Source organism: Phyllostomus discolor, chromosome X, assembly GCF_004126475.2.
Source record: "Phyllostomus discolor isolate MPI-MPIP mPhyDis1 chromosome X, mPhyDis1.pri.v3, whole genome shotgun sequence".
NCBI lineage: Eukaryota > Metazoa > Chordata > Mammalia > Chiroptera > Phyllostomidae > Phyllostomus > Phyllostomus discolor.
Window position 1 is genome coordinate 38,043,707 of NC_050198.1, and position 24,382 is coordinate 38,068,088.

Below are 24,382 nucleotides of genomic sequence, written 5' to 3' on the forward strand. Positions count from 1 at the left end.
CTGGTTTTAACCCGAGTTTGAGCACCTGAGCACCTGGCTGAGTACTCTGTTGACTATAACTTATTGCTTCTTCTCGCCGATCATTTAAGATTGGTATCGGATCAGTCCCGATTGAAAAGTGAAGACGTTAAGGCACAGAGAGATTGAAAGAAAGCCCTTTGCTGCTTGTAATTCCTATCCAGCTAGAGTCTCTGGCCAGAGCGCAAGCCACTTGTGAACTTTGAAATTTTCTAGCAGCCACATAGAAGAAAAAAGTAAAAAGATAAAGTTATTTTTAATAACAAATTTTACTTAACCCAACTATTCAAAATGTCTCAACATGTAAGCAATACACCATATTATAAATGGGACAATTGACATTAATTTTTGCATTGAGTCTTTCAGGGATGTGTTTTACACTTAGAATGCCTCTGTTTGAACTCCATAGACAGGTCCATGTCAAGTGCAATAGTCGCAGGTCACTAGTGTCGAATTGGGCAGCCAGGAAGCAGTTCCTGGTTCAGGGCCTTTTCCCTTCTGTTTTTGGTGCTCTTCTTGCTCTTCTATCTCTCAAACGAGTTCTTAATCTAGCCTCTGTGGACTTGATTGATCCCCAGTTATTTCTTTATTGCAATTGTAAGTGGAATCTTTTGCCATTATCTTTCCTAATGAGTTGCTGCTGACAAATGAGAACAGTTACTGATTTTCTTTCCAAGCCTCCTCTGCCAACCAAAGAATAGAAAATTTTCACTTTTATTTTACTGTGGCTTAAAAAAATTGGTTTTTCCTCACATAACTTTTAATCTATCAAGAACTTATTTTGGTGTATGCCAAGGTAATGACCTAAATTGACTTTTTATAGCTAACCAAAGATCCCAGTATCAACCAGTTCATGAGTAGTTCATTATTTCCCCCCTTATTTTATATTATTTCATTGGTACCCATTTGGCTGAATAAGTCTGAGGTATTCATTAATGGTTCTCCTATGGGCTTCATCTTTGTCCAATACTCATCTGATCTGTTAGGAAAGCCTATCAGCTTTGCTTTCAAAGGAGGTGCAAAATCTGATGGTATTTTACCACCCTCACTGTTGTCACTGTAGTGCATGCCATCATTATGGCTCTCCTAGGTTTTTTCAGTGGCCTCCTGTGGTTCCCCCTTCTACTTTTCCCAAATAGTGTCTTCTCAACACAGCAGCTGGAAAGAGCCATTAAACTGTAAATAAGTCTATGTCCCTCCTCTGCTCTAAGCCTTTAATGGTTTCCCTTCTGTAATGGGGTGAAGAGTGGCCCACCCAAAAGATATGTGCTAACTCCTGGACCCTGTTATTGTGACCTTATTTGGAGAAAGGGTCTTTGTAGATATAATTAAGTATCTCAAAATGAAATCATCCTGGATTGCCCAAGTGGGCCCCAAATCCAACAACAAATGTCCTAAAAGAGAAGGGAAAAGAAATACAGATAGAAGAGAAGACCATGTGAAGATAGAGGCAGAGATTGGAATGATTTCAGTCTTCCAGGTTCTGTAACTGTGAGAGAATAAATTTCTGTTATTTAAAGCCACCCAGTTTGGGGTTACTTGTTGTGGTATCCCCAGGGAACTAATATACCATCTCACTAAGAGTAAAAGCCACACTTCCTCTTGGTTATTCAGGACTACTCCAGGCACGTTCTTCCCTCTTCCTTAAGTGTACCTTGTTTACTTAATATTAGCCTTATGAAGCCAGGAAATGTTTGTCTATCTTGTTCACTGCTATATACCCGGCTCCTAGAAAATATTCAGTAAATATTTGTTGAATGTATCGTCTTTTGAGCCCCAAAACCCCATGGACCTTTCCTTACCATCCAAAGCAGCTCCTCCTCCCCTTCTGATGAAACTGATCCTGCCTTTCTTGCAGATCTTTGTAGTGAAATCATCTGGTCAGTTACTGAGCAAAGGGATGCCAGTTCTCCTTGTTCCTTACTCCCTGCATCCCTCATTGTCTCCAATCCCAACCCTTGGGGAGGTGGGAATGTTGGAATGGAGTTGTCATGTGCATCCCCCTGGCACACCCTTTAACTACATACCCAGAGAGAGCTCAAAGGACATTCCTTTTACCAAAAACACTTAGGCACACTTCGGTCAAAGTTCTGAAAAACTAGTCTGGGAAAAGAGGCAGGAAATGTTGTCATGGAAACAGATTTGCACTCGCAGTGGGAATCAAGGGGTCCTGCAGCAGCAGAGGCCAAGTAGTGGCATCATGATAGGCAGCAGCCTGCTATCTGAAACCAGAATGGTTTCTCCCCATGGATCTTTCATCGGAGGAAACTGATCACAGTATCCTGTTAATAGGCCACGTGTAGTGGACCATGATCTGTATTACTCCAACCACCAACAACAAAAACTCTAGGTATGTTGAATGGCAGCTTGCCATTCAATTCACTGGCTCAAAACCCTCAAGTAAAGGTGAGGCCAGGTACATTTAACATTACAATGTATACTGTATTTTAAACCTTCTTCCTATTTTCCCCTGGGGACATAGAATGCCACTGTGTTCCACTGGTCAGAAATGGAGTCTTAGTCCTTGCCCCATTCACTATGGAACCCCCTGTGGTTCTTTCCCCAATCCCTGGTTGCTTAATTGGAATAAACACAATTGGCAGATGGAAACATTCCCGCAGGGGCTTCCTGACTCAAGGACTGAGGACAATTATAAACAGAAAGGTCAAAAGGAAGCCCCCCCAGCACTGTCCCTTCAATCCTCTGGCACATTATCATAATTAAGTCCCTAGGGACTGTCTTGATCACTTCATTGTCTCCCAAGACCTCATGCTGGTCCACCACATTAATGACATCCTGCTGAGGCATAGGAAGTAGCAAATATTTCCCCACAGGATGAGAGATAAACCCCAGGAAAATTCAGGGGCCCAAAACTTCTGTGAAGTTTCTGGGCATCAGGGGGCTGGGGCCTATTGAGATGCTTTCTCGAAAGAGAGAAATGACTTGCTGTACCTCAACCATACTGCCACTAAGAAAGAAGCACAATGCCTGGTGGGCCTCTTTCTCAAGGTGACATTCCCCATTAGGATGCTACACAGAGCTTTTTCCATACCTTGATGAGAGAGTTGCAGCTGAAGCCTCTGAAATTTGGGATAAAAAGTAAAGACACAGGCGCTGGAGCGCCCGCACACACACACACACACACACACACACACACACACCCCAATTTGCTGGTAGGAAAAGTTTCTGACTTGCTTTAGTCCCTAATTAAAAAGGAATGACTATGTGATACAAGTTATCTCAAGACCTGAGTTGCACGTCATGAACTGGGCCTTGTTTGACCAACCAAGCCATAAAATCAAGAAGAGCAGCAGCACTCCACTGTCATGTACAGTGGTGCAGCTTCCGGGGAAAACAGTCTGGCAGCTCCTCGGACGGTTAAGCAGAGTTGCCACATGATCAGCAATTCCACCCCTAGGTGTGTATACCCAAAAGATTTGGAAACAGAGATTCAAACATGATTCCAGGGACTCGTGCTGCGTGATTCACAGTAGCCAAAAGGTAGAAGCAACCCAAATGTCCATCTACAGTTGAATGGAGAAACTAAATGTGGCCTATCCATGCAGTGAAATATTTTTAGGCCATAAAAAGGAATGAAGTACTGGTACATGCTCCAGCATGGAGGAAACTCAAAAACATCGTGCTAAGTCAAATAAGTCAAGCACACAGGGACAAACATTGGGGTAGGCAAAAGTAGATTTGCAGTTGTGAGTATGCAAAACACCGGGTTTATTTTTGTATTATTATTTATGCTTATATATTTTCTCCTACACTGTAAAACTACTTTTGCCCACTCCTGTATTGTATGATTCCATGCATTTGAAATAGCCAGAATAGTCATCCTAGCACAGGCAACAGGCATGTGAGTGAGGAAGCTTCCAGAATATTATAGCATCCAGCCATCCAGTCACCCTCAACCATCTAGTCATTTCAGCTGAATCTCTAGACATTATGGAGCGGAGAGAAAATATTCTCACTGTGTCCTATCTGAAATCTTCAAAAACACAGGACAACCTGAGTATGCGCTGACCGGGAATCAAACCCATGACCTTTTGGTTTGTAGGATGATGCCCTTACCAACTGAGCCAGGGCCGAACATCATTTCTGTTGATTGTATGGTTGAAGCAGTCACAAACCTACCCAGGTTAAAAGGGAGATGGGCCCTGGCTGGTGTGGCTCAGTGGATGTAGTGCCAACCTGAGAACCAAAGGGTCGCTGGTTCGATTCCCAGTCAGGACACATGCCTGGGTTGCAGGCCAGGTCCCCAGTAGGGAATGTGGGAGCAACCACACACTGATGTTTCTCTCCTTCTATCGCTCCCTTCCCCTCTTAAAAAAAAACGGGGGTGGGAGATGGTATCGACCCCACCTCTCAATGAGAGGAGTGTCAAAGAATTTTGGAACCCTGGTTTAAAACTGCTACATTTATCAAGATCTAAGTGACTGCTGTGCCAGCCAAACTGATGAATTAAATGGGGATGTGGTAGAAATTTCCTTCTCTGCATTTTTCAAGTCCTTGATAATGGGACTAATTTTTGACGTTATCCCCTAAGTATGCAATGTTTCTTTCAACTTAAACTTTGACTGGAAAGTGGAGCTCCAGGGGTTTCCACTTGGACTTTTCTGCCATGATTTCCTCATCCCATGGGTCAGGAAATCAATGTGGGGGGGGGGCGGTTCTGCTGATTTTTTAAATTTTAGCCATTCTGCTCTGTATATAGTGGCATCTTACAATGCTTTTAATATCCATTGCTTATTTGCTAATAATATTGAACAATTTTGCATATTCTTTTTTGCCATCTTTATATTCTCTTCAGTGAAATGTCTGTTCATATCTTTAATCTATTTTGTAATTAGATTATTAGTGATATTTAATTGTTGAATTTTAAGAGCTCTTCATATATTCTTGATATGAGTCTTTTTGCAGATATGTGGTTTTCAAACATTTTCTCCCAGTCTTTTTATACTTATTACAAAGTATTTTGTAGAGCAAAAGTTTTAATTTTAATAAAGCACGGTTTATCATTTTTTTCTTTTATGGCTTGTGCTTTTGGTGTCATGTCTAAGAACTCATCACCAGGCCCTAGGTTTCAAATATTCTCTCTTATGTTGTCTTCTAAAAGTTTTTTTTAAATTTTATTTATTTGTTTTTAGAGAGAGGATAAAGGAGGGAGAAAGAGAGGGAGAGAAATATGGATGCAAACAACAAGCTTCGATCAGCTGCCTCTCATAGACACCCCTACCAGGGAACAGAACTTACGACCCACACATGTGCCCTGACTAGGAGTCCAACCACTGACTTTTACGTTTACAGAATGATGCCCAACCAACTAAGCCACACTGGCCAGGGCTAAAAGTTTTATAGTTTTATATATTAAATATAAATATGATCCATTTGTCATTAATTTTTATGTAAGGTATGAGGTTTGGGTTAAAATTGCTTTTTATTTTTGTTTTGTTTTGTTTTGTTTTGCCTGTGCATGTCCAATTGCTCCAGCACCATTTGTTGAAAAGACTGTCTTTCACCCATGGAATTAATTTTGTGCCTTTTTCCCAGACCAGTTTTAGCTAATTTATCTGAGTTTATTTCTGGGTCCTCTATTTTATTCTACCACCTATGTGTCTATTCCTCTAACAATATCACAAGTCTTGGTGACTGTACCTATATAATAAGCCTTAACATTGTGTAAAGAGCTTTGTGTGTTGACCTTGAATCCTCATTAGTTATGGGAGTGTTTCTGTAGATTCCTTGGAATTTTCTATGTAGACAATTACCTCTGTAAATTGAGACAGTTTTATTTCTTCCTCCCCAATCTGTGTGCCTTTTGTTTCTTTTTGTTGTTGTTGTTGTTTTCTTCTTTTTTGGACTTATTCCAGTGACTAGAACTCCCAATACCATGTTGAACTAGAGTAGTGAGAGTGGATATCCTTGTCTGTTCCTAATTTTAGGAGGAACGTGTCCAGTTTTTCACCATTAAGTATGATGTTAGTCATATGTCTTCTGTAGATGTTTATTAACAACTTGAGGACATTCTCCCTCTATTCCTAGTTTTATTAGAGTTGTTGTCATGAATTGGTGTGGGGTTTTGTCAAATGCTCGTCCTACATCAGTTGATATAATTGTGGGACTTTCCTTCTTTTGCTTGTTCATGTGATGGATTGCATTGATTGGTTTTCATATATTAAATGAGTGTTGCAGCTCAAGGATAAACCTTACCTTGTCATGGTGTATAAAATGTTATATATTTGTAAATTCTACTTGCTACCATCTTGTTAAGAATTTTCAAATCTACATTCATTAGGCATATTGGTCTGAAGTTTTTTAAAATTATTTTTACTGTAGTTCTCTGGTTTTGGCATCAGAGTTATACTGTCCTCATAGAATGAGTTGAGAAGTGTTTGATTTGGACTTGTGACAACAATTTCATTTTTTATCATTAAACTTTGTTTTCATGGGTTTCAAAATTCTGTGACATGTTTTTGGTCAAGTTGTTTTCATTAAAAATACTGATTTTAAAAACTAGTAACTTGCCCTGGCTGGCATAGCTCAGTGGATTGAGCACAAGCTGCAAACCAAAGGGTCGCAGGTTTGATTCCCAGTCAGGGCACATGCCTGGGTTGCGGTCCAGGTCCCCAGTGTGGGGTGCTTAAGAGCAACCACACATTGATGTTTCTCTCCTTCTCTTTCTCCCTCCCTTCCCCTCTCTCTAAAAATAAATAAATACATACATACATACATAAATCCTTTAAAAAAAGAGCCAGCCTGCCCTTCTCCAGGCTTCTCTTTTAAATTAATTAATTGATTGATTAAAATAAAAATAAAAATGGCAGCATCACCAGGTTTCACAAAATTCAGGCCATCTTCCAGTCTTTTCTCAGAACCATGATCAATCTTCTCCTTTAGCTCAGCAAATTTGCAAGCAACGTGAGGTAGATGACAATCCAGCACAGGTGCATGTCCAACACTGACTTGGCCTGGATGCTTCATGATAATCACCTGAGCCAGGAAGCCAGCTGTTCTCATTGGTGGGTCATTTTCACTGTCTCCAGCCACACTGCCATGGCAAACATCTTTGACAGACAGGTTCTTGACGTTGAAGCCCACATTGGCCCCAGGAAGAGCTTTACTCATAGCTTCATGGTGCATTTCAACAGCCTTTACTTCAGTTGTAACACTGACTGGAGCAAAGGTGACCACCATGCAGGGTTTGAGAACACCAGTCTCCATTTGGCCCACAGCGACAGTACCAATGCCACCAATTTTGTAGAAGTCCTGGATGGGTGGACACAGGGGCTTGTCACTTGAGTAAATCGGTGGCAGGATGTAATCCAGAGCTTCACACAATGTGGTTCCACTGGCATTGCCATCTTTATAGGTGACCTTCCATCCCTTGAACCAAGGCATGTTAGCATTGTCACCATTTCAACTAAAAATTGGCACAAATGCTACTGTGTCAGGTTTGTAGCCAATTTTATTTTTTAATAATTTGTAAAAATGTTTTACTGATTATAGAGAGAGAAGGGACTAGAGAGGGAAAGAGAGGAACATTGATGCGAGAAAGAAACATTGATTGGTTGCCTCCTGTATGCACCCTGACCGGGGATCAAATCTACAACTCTTGGGGTAATGCTCCAACAAATTGAGCCATCTGGCCAGGGCTAAAAGCCTCACTATTTTAAATGTTATAATAATGGATATGAAGTCAGGATTTTTCATAAAACATGAAAAAGACTATCATTAATAATAATAAAGTCAAATTTTCATATTTCAGATAGAAATTAGATTGCTTTCACTCTCAGAGAAGCACTTTACAGGTGTTCTTATAGGCAAAAAGAGTGTTTCCCTATCTGAAATTATACCATGGCAGTCTAGTCCTTTAATTCATGTGCTTTATAGATTATTTGAACAACAGCTGGCTGGGAACGGGAATTATAGGAAGGCACAGCCTTCTTCCCTTATCATGCACATGTAAGCTATCACCCCATGTCTGTCCCTGATCCAGAAATTGGAGAGACATTTTATTTTTATTTATTTTTTAAGGAGTTTACTTACTTTTAGTGAGATGGGAAGGGAGGGAGAAACAGAATGAGAGAAACATCGATGCGTAAGAGATACATCCACTGTTTGCCTCCCTCATACCCCCAGTCGGGGACCTGGTCCACAACCCGGACACGTGCCCTTATTGGGAACAGAACTGGTGACCCACTTCACAGGCCAGCACTCAATCCACTGAGCCACACCAGCCAGGGTAAAAGACATTTTACTTTTAAATGTTCTTTCTTTTCATGGAGAATAAGCTAGATGCATGGCCATTTTGCCCATCATAACATAATTGAAATAGAAACTCTTCCATAACAGTGGACATTTATTTTCACAAATCCTTCTAGTTATAAGATCTACAGTACTTAATGAACTGCCAAACTAAACATATTTTAAATAAATAATAAATGGGGAAGCCACAGAGAGAATCCAGGTAATGAAAACCACTTTCTATTTAAAGCCTCCTCTCCCCAGGCTGGAGTGCAAAGAAAGTGGGATGGGGCTTGATGAGAGGAAAATGAAAACTGTGATATGTAGAGGTCATCTCTCCCTAGGAACTGAGGAGGAGTGACCACAAAGAAGCAACTTGGTTTCCTCTGGAAGGGAGAGCAGTACACTCTGAAAGATGCAGGAATCACATCCTTATGTAACCTTCATGGTTAGCCTGGGGGTGAATAATGGGTGATCACAAAATTAATCAGGTTGTGACTTGAATTGAAGCTATTCTGGTTGATGTTTTTTTCCTAGGTCAAATCAGCACAGACCCTGGCACCTGGTAAGTGGCTATTTTTCTGACAAATGATCTTTTCTCTCTCAGTCAGCAGATACTATCTGAAGCAGCTTGCTTTCATCTGGAAGGAACAGAAGTCTGACTTTAGAGCCTTATCTAAGAGCCATGCCTATCCTCTGGCTTATTGTCATAATCCAGGGGGAGTGGAGCTTGATTGCTGATATAACCATGGTGAACATTGCTGGTTTATTGCAATGAAGGCATTTTACTTACTGGACTTGGCGAGCAACAGATAGCATAGATGCTTTATTAAGACACATGTATGCCAGAGGATGGGAGATAAAACCCACAAAAACTCAAGAGTATGACCCTCAATGCTGTTTTGAGATGGTCTGGACCATGTCAGGTATTCAACAAGTTGCTGTACCTCATACCACCTACTACTCAGAAAGAGGTACGGCACTTGGTGGGGCTCTTCAGATTCTGCAGGCAACATATCATACACTTAATTATGTCACACCAATGCATGTGGCAAGTGATCTGTAAGGTTGCATGTTTTCAGTGTGGCCCAGGGTAAAGAAAGACTCTGCAGCAGGTCCAGGACACTTTATGATCATGCAGATCTAACATGCACAGAGCCCCCTGACACCATGGGAGGCTACATGGAATCTCTGGCAAGTTCCAATAGGAGAAACATACAGCGGACAATTAGAGTTCTGAAGCAAAAGAAGTATCAATATTTTCCTTTAGACTTGCAGCTTCTGGCTGGCTCCTGGGCTATGGTCAAGTCTGAATGTCTGACTATGGGGCACCAAGGTGTTGTGTAATTTCAGCTACTCCTGATAAATTGAGTGCTAATTGATCACCCTCTGCAAGTGGAATATTTGAGACCAGGCTCAAGCAGGTCTGGAAGATACAGCAAAGTTGCTCAAGCAAGTGGCTCACATGTTTGTGTCCCTACTGCTGCATGACACCCTTTCCTTTGACTCACACCTGTAACATCATAGGGTTTCATGACTAAGTATATTGGTCAAGGTCTCAGAAGGAAGCAAATGGTAGACTCAGTGGGTTGAACTGAGGAGAGTGTTATGAGGGGATTTTATTTTTTCAGAGATGAGAGCAAGCTTAAGGGAATCAGTAATGAGTGGTGAGGGTCCCAGAGGCTGGCATCAATTGATATGGTCACAGCCACTGCCACTGTCATTGCCATGCACTCAACCTGCCCACAGCAGAGACCAACACTGAGCCCCCCATAAGGTAGCATTCCCTGGTGGGCCAGCCAGTGTGACAGATTGATGAAATCAGACCACACTTGTCTGTAGGGGACAGCAATTTTTCCTCACTTGAATAGGCACTTACTGTAATCCACATTTCTGCCAGCATTACCACCCATAGACTTACTGCACCTTATTCACTGCCACAGTATCTCGCATAATAGTGCTTCCAACCAAGAAATCATTATAAAACAAAAGACACAATGAGTGTGCTCATGCTGAGACTGCACTAGCCTTACCATGAACCTCATTGCCCTGAAACACCTGGCCTGTTAGGATGGTGGAGTGGTCCATCTATTAAAGACTCAGTTACTGCACTAGTCAGGTAAAAAAATACACTGAAAGGTGGAGTTTCTGTCTTACAGTATGAGGTAAACACTTTGAACTGATGACCACTATATGGTGCTGATTTTGCATAGCCAGAATCAATGGGTCCAGGAATTAAGAGGTGAAAGTGGATGTGACTCGTCTCACTGTCATATCTAATAATCCACCCTCAAAGTGTCTCTTCCCATCCCACAACTTTGAGCTCCCCTGGTTCCCAAGGTAGGAATGTTTCTACCACAGCTGCAACATTGGTTCTATCAAATTGTAGATTGAGATTGCCATCTGGCCATTTAGGGTTCTTTGTTCAACCAACAGGCAAACCACGAATCTTCTGAGCTGGCTTGGATGGGGGATTATCATATGGAAAGTGGATTGCTGGTAAACAAGAAGATTAGGACTGTGAATGGAATCCAAAAAATCCCCTGGGGCACCTCCCATTACTACCACCTGGCAGGACTCCTGAGGATTCAGACTTGATGGGAGTAAATATTTGGGTCATGCACCAGGTGAATTGTGACCATCTGAGATCCTGGCTGGAGAGCAAAGGGAGAACAGGGAGGGTGGTGGAAGAAGGAAGTTATAAAGACCAATTATAGCCTCAAGACCAATTATAGATATAAGGACTGTGGTACACTTGTGTGTGTGCACGTATAAACTTCTGTGATCTTCCTTGTCTCTATATCTTATACACGTCAAATAAAGGTTGTAGAGGTTATAGGATATAAAACCTCTAGAGATGGCTGCAATGACTGATGGAGCTTTTGGTCCCGTTTTAAGGAGTGCCTTTTAAAGTAGGTTTTTCCATCTGAACCTCTTAGGCAGGAGCGGGGGGAGGGTCAAGGATTCCTCCTGAGTCTTTTGTTTCTTAACAATAAGCTTAAAATCAGTATCCCAAAAGGCCTATTTGGGGGTAACAAAACTTCAGTCCCCCTAAGAACCATTTGTCTGCAAACAATCAAGTGGAACAGGGAGGTCAAAGAGGAGGCGATGCTTTTCTTACTGCCTCACTATATACACGGCAGGTGCAGATAACAAGTTTGGGCTTTCGGTACCCAGGACCAGCCCTTTTGACGTGACTGGTCACGGGTGGGGGTGAAGGCAACAGGGGACAGTTCCGTACTGCACTGCACTGCACTCTGTATAGGTCACGGGGCTCCTTCCGCGCGCTCTCTCGTGGTGCGTCTAGTGGCCACTTGGCCGGGCTCTTGTTCGAAGGGGCTTCCCGATTTTTGCTGCCTGCTTCCCCCCCGCGGTCTCTCGCCGCGGGCGGTGGCGCCCGTCCCCTCCCAGGGGGGCGCGGCGGCCGGAGGCGGGGGTCGCGGCGGCCGCACGGGGCGGCGCTGGGAGGGCGGGCGCTGGGCCCGCCCCGTCGGCATCCCTGGCCCGACTTCCTCCGGCCGCGGCCGGCCGACCCAGCTGGAGGAAGCGGCGGCAGCGGCGGCCACGATGAGTTCGGGCGACGCTGTGTGCACCGGCTGGCTCGTCAAGTCTCCACCCGAGAGGAAACTGCAGCGCTACGTGAGTAGGGGCGCCGCCCGCCCTCTCGTTCTCGTGTCCCCATCCGCGGGGTAGCCACGGGGAGCCCCGGGGTTCTCTGCACCCCCAAAGCAGCCGCTCCCAGCGCTCGGGGCTGCAGGCAAGGCCGATCCACCGAAAGCGAAATCGCACGTCGAGCCAATGTCCAGCAGGCGGGCAGGGGCCCGGTAACTCTTGGCTTGCGGGGCTCCGCGGCTCCAGACCGCCGCTCACCCTATCACCCTAGAAGAGGAAGGCGGGTTGGGGCTGAGGCACCAGGCACCATTCTCGGTGCAGAAGCGCAAGGAGACATCTCTAGTGCCTTGTCTCTGGAGAGGGGTGCCCCTGAGTTCCATTGCCCGGCGAGGAGAACAGGGTAGGGGTTAGAAAGAAGCACCGAGGAACGGGGCCTGCATTCCACTTGGACCGTAAGGAGTACTCTTTCTTGTAACTGTCATCGGACACTCCTATCTGGAACCTTCCACAGAGTATAACTCGTTTCTCATGCTGTCTCTTCTCAGCTTTTTCTTTATGCTGACACGTTGCTTTTTTTCTAGTACCAGCAGGAACCGCGGACTTTTGCTAGTATGAAATAAGGGACACTGGGAAGAGCACATCTTCCTACATATTGCATTACCATTTTAAATGCACTGCCCACAGCTCAAACGTTCATTATCTCCATCAGCACCCTCAGTAAGGTCTAAAAAACATTCCACTTGAAGACTTGATTGCTACTGAGTGTTCTTCATCCATTAGGAAGAACCACTTCAGCCCTTAGGGATTTGCATATAAATAGATATTAGGGCTTCTTGCTTTTTTTAGGCTGGGAGTAGCTTGATGGATCCATCTTGTTAATAATTCCCAATTTCTCTGCAACTCCAGAGCAGGGTGCTAGCAACAAACACACTCATGTCTGCTCTGCTCCACAAAAGCCCACCCACAAATCTCTTGTTTATGGCACGCTCCCAAACTGGTGTCCGAGTTTCAGCCAATTTCAGCACTGTTTTGGTTCCTACATTTATGAGGCACATACTGTGTGGAAGTGGAGGAGGTGGGATTCTAAGAAAACTTGAAGCATGTATGTATGCTTCCAGAATGTGAGACAGCAGCCTTTCCTGAGCATACAACTGCTTGGGGTCCCCATTTCCACTGATCCTAGGCTAGACAGTATCACTCTTAGGAATCTTTGGAAAGGTTTTTTTGATGTTTGTTCTGCTGAGCAACATTTTACAGGAACATTGTTCTACTTATCATATAGGTGTCACAGATCTATACATACCAAGATTTTTTACATTAAGTACCAGTGTGTTCCTTCAAAATTTTTGTTTTGAGTCCCCAAGTCTATAAACACGAGGTCCAATATTTCTCAGCCTCTGAATCACCCAGCTGCTTCCCTAAAAAACACTGAAGCCGGTTTGAAGACTCATTCATATTCAAATGAAGCAAGAGACAAAAGCATACTCCCCAGGACCTTCCTGGGCAGGTGAGGGTTTGTCGCAGCATGGTGCTTAGGGGCCAGCCCAAGATGTGCTATTCCTTGTTTCCCTTTGGAATGTGAGACATTTTAAAGGTTCACTAGATATTTTCTGAGTGTCACTCATTCTTCAATAGATAACTCAGAAAGATGGTGAACCTGGAGGGCAAAGTTTATGGAAGATTTTTTTCCAGTCCTGTTTCGTGTCTTGTCCTGACCACACTGGCTTAGGGAAAAAGTTTTTTAGTATTTTGTCAACATTGGGAAAGCATGAGTGTATATACCTATTATCAGACGTGTTTCATTCTTTTTGGGTGCAGGGGAGGTGTGGCAAGTGTGGACTTTGCACAGCTTATAGGTAGGTAGGTGTTTGTGATAGTGGGGTGGTGATAGAGGAGACTTCACATATGAGTTATCTAGATTGACATCTTATCAATACTCCAATACATGAACATTGCCCTTTTAGCTCATGATTGGGCTTTTTTTTTTCTATTTAGGGTCAATGCCATTTGGTTGAAAGGTGTCTGGAACACACCTAAGACTCCCCTTTCTCTCATCTCTAAATTCTGTAGGAATCCCTTGTTGCCACTAGATGGCGACGGTGTGTCAGTTCAGTGGGGCAAGGACAGCACTATTATTCACAGCCAACTTTAATTAAGATCTTGTCATGTCCTCCCTTTAATTGAGTGCCAACTCTGAACCAGGCCCTGTGTCACCAGCGAGAGATACAGAGCAAAAAAGATTTGATCCCTGACTTCAATAACTCCACAGTCTTAACACTTGTAGCACAATAACATAACAAAGCAAGTTTGTCACACAAAGGGCAGTAACTCAGTTCTTTGTGCTGCCAGGTCAACAAGCAGCACTCCTTTAATGTTTGTTAAGTTACAAATGGAACTTCAGTTTGTTTTCAGTGAAGTCTTTCAGTCCAAGGTAAGCTTGTCCTTCATCCTCTTGACTCCATGAGCCAAGGCAATCAGTAAGTTATTTTTATCACTGCTCTTTGAAAAGATGGTTAATTCTTTTCCTTTATGTTTCTTGTTTCACAAGTAATATTGGGACATATTCTTGTAAAAATTCAAACAATCAAGGAATAAATTGAATAAAAAGTGAAAGACCCTCTTTAATTTTCCTCTACATCCTACCTTTTCCGTGCACCCCTCCTGACTCCCCACTCCACTCCCTAGGGATAACAACTGTTAGCAGTTTGGTGAGTATCATCCTAGAAAAATTTCTACAAAAGACATAATTTTCTTTTTGCACACATGAGATCATACTATAAAATTGTCCTACAATTTTCTTTTTGCACAATCCTGGACATCTGGTTAATGCATATAGATTCACTTCATTCTGCTAAACCATTGCCTAATATTCCTTGTAATAGATGTAACATAATTTAACAATTTGCCTATTAATGAACATTTGCCTTGCTTTATTTTCTCAATTTTAAAGAATGCTGTAACACCAATGATAATAAAATTATAATAACTTAAATTTGTTGAATGGTTGTATGTGCCAGGCCCTGTACTTCTGTTATCCTTTGAGTCTTCAAAGCAACACTAAGAGCCCAGGTACTGTTTTTATATCTGCATGTAAGTTCTTTGTTGGGTGTATAATTTGCAAATATTTTCTACCAGTGTATAGGGTTTTTTTTTTCATTCTATTTATGATATCTTTTCTAGAACAAGGATTTCAAATTTTTGATTAAGTCCAATTTATCTATTTTTCTTTTATGAATTATACTTTTAGTGTCAAATTTAAGGATGCTTCACCTAGCCCTAGACACTAAAGATTTTCTCCTATGGTTTTTTCCTAAAAGTTTTATGTTTTATATTTAGATCAGGGGTGTCACTCATTTTCATTGGGGGCCACATCACCCTCGCAGTTGTCTACAAAGGGCCGAATGTAATTTCAACTCCTTAACAGTTAAGAAGTAGTTACATTTATACAGTCCTGAAATTATTTTGGCCCTTTAAAGGCAAGCATAAGGCTGATGTGGCCCCCGGTAAAAATGAGTTTGACACCCCTGATTTAGATCAATGATCTACTTGAGTTACATTTTGTAAAAGGCATGAGGGGTATGCTGTGGTTCATTTTCTCTCTGTATATGTATATATGATTTTATTTATTTTTAGAGAGAGGGGAAGGGAGGGAGAAAGAAAGGGAGAGAAACATCAATGTGTGGTTGCCTCTTGCACGCCCCCTACTGGGTACCTGGCCCAAAACCCAGGCTGTCACTCAATCCACTTAGCCACACCAGCCAGGGCTATCAGGTGATTTTAAATAATATCCTTGTATTCTGCAACACTGATAAACTCACTAGTTCTAGTAGCCTTGCTTATAGTTAGAACCTGTGGTACTGTCAGCGTTACACAGAAATCATGAAAGCAGTCATCCTTGAATTTATCCAGATCTTAAGGGGAAAGAACTGTTTTTCACCTTTTAAGTATGTTTTCTGTAGGCATTTTGTAGGGGCCTTTTTTCAAGTTCAGGAAGTTCCCTTATATCGCTAGTTTGCCTAGACTTTTTATTGTGAATTGGATTTTGTTAAATACCTTTCCTGCATCTATAAAAAGAATAATACTGCCCTGGCTGGGTGGTTCAGTTGATTGGAGCATCATCCCATACACCAAAATGTTGTGGGTTCAATCCTGGATCAGGGCACATACCAAGGTTTTGACTTTGATCTCCCATTGGGGCACGTATTGGAGGCAACCCATAGATCTTTCTCTCATATCAGTGTTTCTCTCATTCTCTCCCTAAAATCAATAACATATCTTCAGGTGAGGATTTTAAAAAATATGCGTTTTATTCTTTGTCTGTTACTATGGCGAATTATTCTGATAGATTTTTGCATGTTGAGCCAGTCTTGAACTTCTGGGTTAAGCTTCACTGGATTATATTGGGTTGGCCAAAAAGTTCATTTAGATTTGTCCATATGATGGCTCCAGTACTGCTTAGTTGTCTTTAGCTTCATTCAGAACAATTTTGATAGATTGTATTGTGACAGCTGTCATATCAGTGTGCATTTAAAACAAGTTATCAAAATTGGTGAATTTTTGTGTAGCCATTTTAATATTGAAGATGGGAGAAAATACACAACATTTTTGTCAAATTATATTTCATTATTTCAACAAAGGTAAAAATGCAACTGAAATGCAAAAAAAAAAAAGATTTGTGCAGTGTAGGGAGAAGATGCTCAAATGTCAAAAGTGGTTTATGAAGTTTCTTGGTACTGATGATATTTTGGTCAAATAATTCTTTGCTGTGGGGTGTCTTATGCATAGGAAGATATTTAACAGCACCCCTGGCCTCTACTCACTAGATGCCAATAGTGGGAGATAGCCCACATACTCAAAATATTGAAATCAATAAAATTATTGGTGAAAATGAAAAATGTATGTTTTATTTTATGGAAAAAAACTAAACAGACTTTTTGGCCACCCCAATAATATATTATCCTTTGTATATACTACTGTGTTTAATTTGTTAATATTTTGCTGATAATATTTTTCTCTTTGGTATGTTGATCTGTAATTTTCCTCTTTTTGTGCTATCTTTGTCTGGTTTTGATATTAGCATGATATGGGCCTGATAAAATGAGTTGGGAAGCGTTCCCACCTCTTCTATTTCTGAAAGACATTGTGCAGAACTGGTATTCTTTCTTCCTTAAATGTTTGGTAACATTCACCATTATTTTTTTAACTAGTTAGATGGATTAGCAGTTTATTACATCAAAGCCATAATTTACTTTAAAATTTCTTCAATATTACTTTTTAAAATCTAATTTATGGGGCTTTTATTGTTTCAAAACATTTCCCATTGAAACTATCTGGACCTGGACTTTTCTTTGTGAGGTGGTTATTAACTATAATTTCTATTTCTTTAACAGGTATAGGGCTATTCAGGTTATTCATAGTTTCTTTTTTTAAGATTTTATTTATTTATTTTTAGAGAGGGAAGGGAGGGAGAAAGAGAGAGAGAAACATCAATGTGCAGTTGCTGGGGGCTGTGGCCTGCAACCCAGGCATGTGCCCTGACTCAGAATCGAACTTGCGACACTTTGGTTCGCAGCCCGTGCTCAATCCACTGAGCTACTATTCATTGTTTCTTGAATGGGCTTTGGTAGTTTATGTTTTTCAAGGATTTTCTCTATTTTAGTTTTTGAATTTATTGGCATGAAGATGTTTATTATTCTCTTATTATCCATTTAATGTTTGTAGGATCTATAGTGACGCCTCCTCTTTTATTTATGATACTGTAGTTTATTTCTTCTCTATTTTTTTCCCGTATGATCAATCTGGTTAAGGTTTTGCCAATTTTACTGATATTTTCTAATAACTAGGATTGGGTTTCATTGGTCTTCTCTTGATTTTTTGCTTTAAATTTTATTGATTTATCCTGTTATCTTTACTATTTACTTCCTTCTGATTGTTTTGGGATTAATTGTATCTCTTTATCTAGTTTCTTCAGGTGAAAACTTAAATTACTGATTTGAGATTTTTCTTATTTTTCAATTTATTTTTTTTCTAATATAAACATTTAATACTATAAACTTCTCAGCACTGCTTTAGGTGCATCTCACAAAATTTGATATATTGTGTTTTCATTTTAATTTATTTAAAACTATTCTTTAATATCCCTCTGAGATTTCCTGTTTGATCCAAGGGTTGTTTAGAGGGTTTTTTTTAAAATATTTTATTTTTTTATTTTTATAAAGAGAGGAGGGAAGGGAGAAAGAAAGGGACAGAAACATCAGTGTGTGGTTGCTTGTGTGCTGCCCCTTTTTGGGAACCTGGCCTGCAACCTAGGCATGTGCCCTGAATGGGAATCAAACTGGTGATCCTTTGCTTCGCAGTCCTGGTGCTCATCCACTGAGCCATACCAGCCAGGGCTAGAGGGGTTTTTTTGTTTGTTTGTTTGTTTAATTTCAAATATTGGGGGATTTTCTAGATATCTTTCTGTTATTAGTTTCTAGTTAAATTCAATTATGGTCTAAGAACAAACTCTGTATGAGTTCTATTCTTTAAAATTTATTAAATTTATATTATGACCCACAATATATTTTCATTTGGTGAGTATTACACATGCACTTGAAAGAAAATGTATGCCCTGGCTGGCGTAGCTCAGTGGATTGAGCGCGGCCTGGGAACCAAAGTGTCCCAGGTTCGATTCCCAGCCAGGGTACATTCCTGGGTTGCAGGCCAGAACCCCCAGCAACCGCACATTGATGTTTCTCTCTCTCTCTCTCCCTCCCTCCCTCCCTTCCCTCCCTAAAAATAAATAAATAAAATATTTAAAAAAAAAGAAAGAAAATGTATATTCTTCTCATTGGGTGGACTGTTCTATAAATACTAATTAGATTAGGTTGGTTGATAGTATTTTTTAAATGAATTCATTGGGGAGATATTGGTTAAGAAAAATTATATAGGTTTCAGATGTACAATTCCATAACACATCATCTGTGTATTGTATGTTCACCACTCCAAGTCAAGTCTCCTTCTGTCACCATTTATCCCATCTTTATCCTCTTCTACTTCCTCTCATCTCCCTCCCGACTTCCCTCTGGTAATCACTATACTGTGGTCAGTCTATGAGGGTTTGATTTTTTTTGCTTAATCCTTTTACCTTTTCTACTCAGCCCCCCTCCTGCCTCCCCTCTGACAGCTTTCAGTATGTTCTCTGTATCTATGAATCTTTCTATTTTGTTTATTAGTTTATTTTAGACTCCACATAAAAATGAAATCATATGGTACTTGTCTTTGACTGGCTTATTTCACTTTGCTATTGCAAAGGGTAAGAATTACTTCTTTTTTACATTGAGTAAATGTGCCGCAGCTTTTATTCCCACTCATCTACTGATGGATACTTGGGCTGCTTCCAAATCTTGGCTATTGTAAATAATGCTGCAATGAACATAGGGGTGCATATACTTTTTTAGAGAGGGGGGAAGGAGGGAGAAAGAGAGGGAGAGAAACATCAGTGTGTGGTCGCCTCTCACACGCCCCCTCCTGGGGACCTGGCCTGCAACCCTTTAGTTCGTAAGCCAGCACTCAATCCACTGAGCTCTATAAGCCAGGGCTATGTTCTTTTTAATTAATATTTTGGATTTCTTTGTATATATTCTCAGAAGTGGAATTGCTAGGTCAAAAGGCAGATCCATTTTTAATATTTGAGGTATCTCCATACTGCTTTCCACAGTGGCTGCACCAGTCTGCATTCCCACCAACAGTGGGAAAGGGTTCCCCTTTCTCCACATCCTCCCCAGCACTTATTTGTTGATTTATTGATGACAGCCATTCTGACAGGTGTGAGATGGTATGTCACTGTGGTTTTAATTTGTATTTCTCTGATAATTAGTGATATTGAACATCTTTTTATATGTCTATTGGCCATCTGTCCTCTTTGGAGAGGTGTCAATTCAGGTCCTTTGTCTATTTTCTTTTTTTTTAAATTTATTTATTTTTAAAATATTTTATTTATTTATTTTTAGGGAGGGAAGAGAGGGAGAGGGAGAGAGAGAGAGAGAGAAACAAACATCAATGTGCGGTTGCTGGGGGTTATGGCCTGCAACCCAGGAATGTACCCTAGGTGGGAATCGAACCTGGGACACTTTGGTTCCCAGCCCACGCTCAATCCACTGAGCTATGCCAGCCAGGGCTCTTTTTTTTAAGATTTTATTTATTTATTTATTTATTTTTTAGAGAAAGGGAAAGAGGGAGAAAGAGAGAGAAACATCAATGTGTGGTTGCCTCTCACATGCCCCACACTGGGGACCCGGCCCACAACCTAGGCTTGTGCCCTGACTGCGAATTGAACCAGCAGCCCTTTGGTTCACTGGCCACAGCCCAATCCACTGAGCCACACCAGCTAGAGTTGCCCATTTTCTAATTGTTTTTTTTTTTTTTTTTTTTTGGTATTGAGCTTTGTAAGGTTTTTGTAACTTTGCATAGTAACCCCTTATCAGATGTATCGGTGAATATGTTTTCACATTCAGTGGGTTGTTTTTTCCTTTTGTTGATGTTTTTGTTTTGCTATGTAAACACTTTTTTTAAAGATTAATAAAATCTTTATTATAAAGATTTTATAAATAAAACTAAGTATCTTTTTTTAGAGAGACAGAAAGGGAGGGAGAGAAACATCAATGTATAGTTGCCTCTCATGTGGCCCCCACTGGGGACCTGGTCCCCAACCCAGGCATGTGCCCTGACTGGGAATTGAATCAGTGGCCCTTTGGTTCACAGGCTGGTGCTCAATCCACTGAGCTACACCAGCTAGGGCAACATTTTTTATTTTTCCTTTTGTTTCCCTTGCTTATGGAGATATATTAGAAAAAATATTGCTATGAGCAATGTCTGAGATTTCATTGCCTATCTTTCCTTCTAGGATTTTTATAGTTTCGAGTCTAACATTTAATTCTTTACTCCATTTCAAATTTATTCTGCTATGTGGCATAAGAAAATGGTCTAGTTTCATTTTTAAGCATGGATCTATCCAATTTTCCCAACACCACTTATGGAATATACTACCTTTAGCCCATTGTTTGTTTTTGCCTCTGTCAAGTATTAATTGACTCTTAAGGCATGGGTTTATTTCTGGGATCTTTATTATGTTCCATTGATCTATATGCCTATTTTTATGCCAGTACCAAGCTCTTTTGATTCCTGTGTTCTTATAATACAGTTTGATAGTGTGATTCCTCCAACTTTGTTCTTTTTTTCTCAAGGTTGGTGGTGCTATTCGGGGTCTTTTGTGGTTTCATATAAATTTTTGGCATATTTGTTGTAGTTCTGTGAAATGTCATTGGTATGTTGATAGAAATTTGGTTGAATCTTCCCTGGCTGGTGTGGCTCAGTGGATTGAATAGCTGGCCTGCGAACCAGGGAGTCACTTGTTCGATTTGCAGTCAGGGCACATGCCTGGGTTGAGGGCCAGGTCCCCAATAGGGGACGCTCAAGAGGCCACCACACATTGATGCTTCCCTCTTTCTCTCCCTTCCCCTTACTAAAAATAAAGAAATAAAATATTTTTAAAAAACTGTGTTAAATCAATTGATTGCTTTGCATAGTATGGACATTTTAATGATGTTAACTCTTCCTATTTATGACCATGGTTTATGCTTCCACTCAAGTAGGATTTATTCTCGGGATGCAAGGTTGGTACAATATTTGCAAGTCAATAAACATGATATACCACATAAGTAAAATGAAGGATAAAAACACATGATTATATCAATAGATGCAGAAAAAGAATTTGATAAAATACCTCAATATTTATGATAGGTTGCCTGTGAACTGATAGGTTGTCACTTCAATTCTTGGTCAGGGCACATGCCTGGGTTGCAGGCCAGGTCCCCAGTTGGGGGCTTGCAGGAGGCAAGTTTATTTATCCTTATAAACTTTGTGCTATTGTTGTCATGTATTTTACTTTTACTTACAATATAAACACATGATAGATTGCTATTAATTTTACTTTAGATAACCACTTACCTTTTCAAGCAATTAAAAATGAGAAAAAATCAAATTTACTTTTCTTTGTTTATTCTATCTAGCATTCTTTATTTCTGTAGGTTCAAGTTTCTGTCCGTTGTTATATTCCTTCTGCCTAAAGAACTTCCTCTAATATTTTATGTTTTCTATATCTGTTGGCAATGAATGCTCTCAGTATTCGTCTAAGAATTAGCCTTTGATTTTTTTTGAAATTTTTAAGGTTTTATGTACTTATTTTTAGAGAGGGGAAGGGATGGAGAAAGAGGGCGAGAAACATCGGTGTGTGGTTGCCTTTTGCACGCCCCCCTACCTGAAGACCTGGCCCACAACTCAGGCATATGCCCTGACTGGGAATCGAACCAGCAACCCTTTGGTTAACAGGCCGGCACTCACTCCACTGAGTCACACCAGCTAGGGCTTAGTCTTCAGTTTTAAAAATATTTTCACTGGGTCTGAAATTCTGGATTGACTTCTTTTTTCAATGCCTTAAAGATGTCACTCTTTTATCTTCTGTTTTTTATTCAGGATAGGGGCTGTTTGTCAAAGCTTCTTTCTCAATGTCAGCATGACCTTCGCCTTTAGGTCTCCTTTTTGTATTTTCAATGTACCATCTTGCTGGTTGTCTCATTTATTCTTTCATTTTTCCTCTATTCTGCCTTGTTTTGGATTAATTAAATTTTATGATTCCATTTTATCTTCTTTGTTGGCTATACCTCTTTGTGTTTTTTTATAGTGGTTGCATTAGAGGTTTGGTATATATCTTTAACTGATTATAGACTATGTTAAAGTAACATTTTAATTTCAAGTGTCAGGAACAATAGTACATCTTTAGATCTTTCCTCTGGACTGTGAAAAGTCTGCTCTTCTGCCATAATCTAGTCTTCTTTGAATGTTTGGTAAAATTCACCTGTGAAGCTATCTGGCACAGGACTTTTGTTTAATTGTTGGGAGTTTTATATGATTAATGCTTCAATTTCACTAGTTGTAATCTGTCTATTCAGATTTTATGATTCTTCCTGAATCAGGTTTTTTTTTTGTTCTGATTCAGTTTTGAAAGGTTGTATTTATTCATTTCATCCAGATTGTCCAATAAATTGGCATGTAGTTGTTCATAGTAATTTCTTAACAATCCTTTGTACTTCTGTGGTGTCAGTTGTTACTTCTCTTTCATTCCTGATTTTACTTATTTGGGTCCTCTTTTTCTTGGTGAGTCTGGTTAAAGGTTTGTCAGTCTTGTTTATCTCTTCAAAGAACCAGCTTTTGGCTTTATTGATCTTTTGTATTGTTTTTAGATTCTATTTCATTTATTTCTGCTCTAATCCTTAATATTTTCATTCTTCTACTGTACTTGGGCTTTGTTTGTTGTTATTTTTCTATTTCCTATAAGTGCAAACTTATATTATTTACTTGACATTCTCTCGTTTCTTGAGATAGGCCTACAATGCTATGAATCCCTCTTAAGACTGCTTTTGATAGGTCCCATAGGTTTTGGGTTGTGGTCTCATTTTTGTTTCAAGTTATCATTTGATTTCATCCCTGATAACATTTTCAACCCATTTATTGTTCGGTAACATGTTCTTTAGCTTCTATGCCTTTGTGTGTTTTTCGGGTTTCTTCTTGGAATTGATTTCTAGTTTCATACCATTGTGGTCAGAGAAGATGCTTGATATGAATTCACCTTGGTAGCGTCTGGTGCCTACTGAAATCTCCCTTTGGATATGTCGCTTGTAAAGCTAGTTGGATCCTGCTGTGATGTTTTCTGAAGCTTGCCGCTGGGTGTGTTGGTTCTGGAACCTTTTGGGAAGGACTCTGGTACAGGTCAATGTCAGATGCTGCCTGTGACTGGCTCTGGGCAACCTGTTTAGAGCTGTAGTTTGTGGCTGCCTCTGCTGGGCCTTGGTGTGCATGAGAGGGACCAAGCTATGTACCAAGGCTGGCTTCCACCACCACCGAGTTTGGTGACAGTTCAGCAAAAGGCCCAAGACACCCCAAGGTCCACCTCTTCCTGTCTTTACCTCCTGGCTGCTTGTTAGTCTCAGTCACTGAAAGAGCCTCTGGGCATACTCAAGTTGCATGAGGAAAATTCTCAGTGAGTCACTAGGTAGGGGTGAGTGGTTTTCACCAGATTGAAACAGGTTCAGTCTCAATGCCAGTGCTGAGTCTGAGGCCACTCAGCAATAGTCCCATGGTACACCAAGTCTAGCTGCCACCTTCCAGGTGCCCACAGAGCTTTGTAGGGTGTCAGTGTCATGAGAAATCATCAGAGTGAAGCCACCAGAGTTTATCAGGCCCAAACAGACCAAGATTTGGCTGTGTGAAGCAGGGCTCTGTACCAGTTAGGTGTGCAAGGGAAAAATGTCCCCCTCAACCTAGAGCCACACAATTCTGTCTGTCCCAGATTCTTCCTGGAGTCCAAGCTCAGCAGTGCAGGCTGCTGGGAGTTGGGAGGGTGGGGCTGGTGGATTTCCTGTAAGGGGGAGCACAGGTCAGGCTTGGAGGAAGGAGGGAGGAGTGG

At 40.9% G+C, this 24,382-nt stretch overlaps 2 protein-coding genes across 6 annotated transcripts in view; one reads left to right on the top strand and one right to left on the bottom strand.

The window, feature by feature from the left end:
- Nucleotides 1-5,897: 5,897 nt before the first annotated feature.
- Nucleotides 5,898-7,440, bottom strand: LOC114505722 (elongation factor 1-alpha 1-like; the record flags this gene model as incomplete). Its single annotated transcript, XM_036016344.1, has 2 exons — nucleotides 5,898-5,956; nucleotides 6,855-7,440. Coding segments are annotated over 2 exons (645 nt in total), but the record flags the coding sequence as incomplete, so codon positions are not given.
- Nucleotides 7,441-11,585: 4,145 nt separating this feature from the next.
- Nucleotides 11,586-24,382, top strand: part of GAB3 (GRB2 associated binding protein 3) — a 101,294-nt gene continuing 88,497 nt past the window's right edge. For all 5 annotated transcript variants that reach the window (XM_036016309.1, XM_036016308.1, XM_028523492.2 and 2 more), the window contains exon 1: nucleotides 11,586-11,907. In XM_036016309.1, coding sequence (XP_035872202.1) covers nucleotides 11,836-11,907 — 72 coding nt within the window. In that variant the 5' untranslated portion in view covers nucleotides 11,586-11,835. The remainder of the gene's footprint in view (nucleotides 11,908-24,382) is intronic.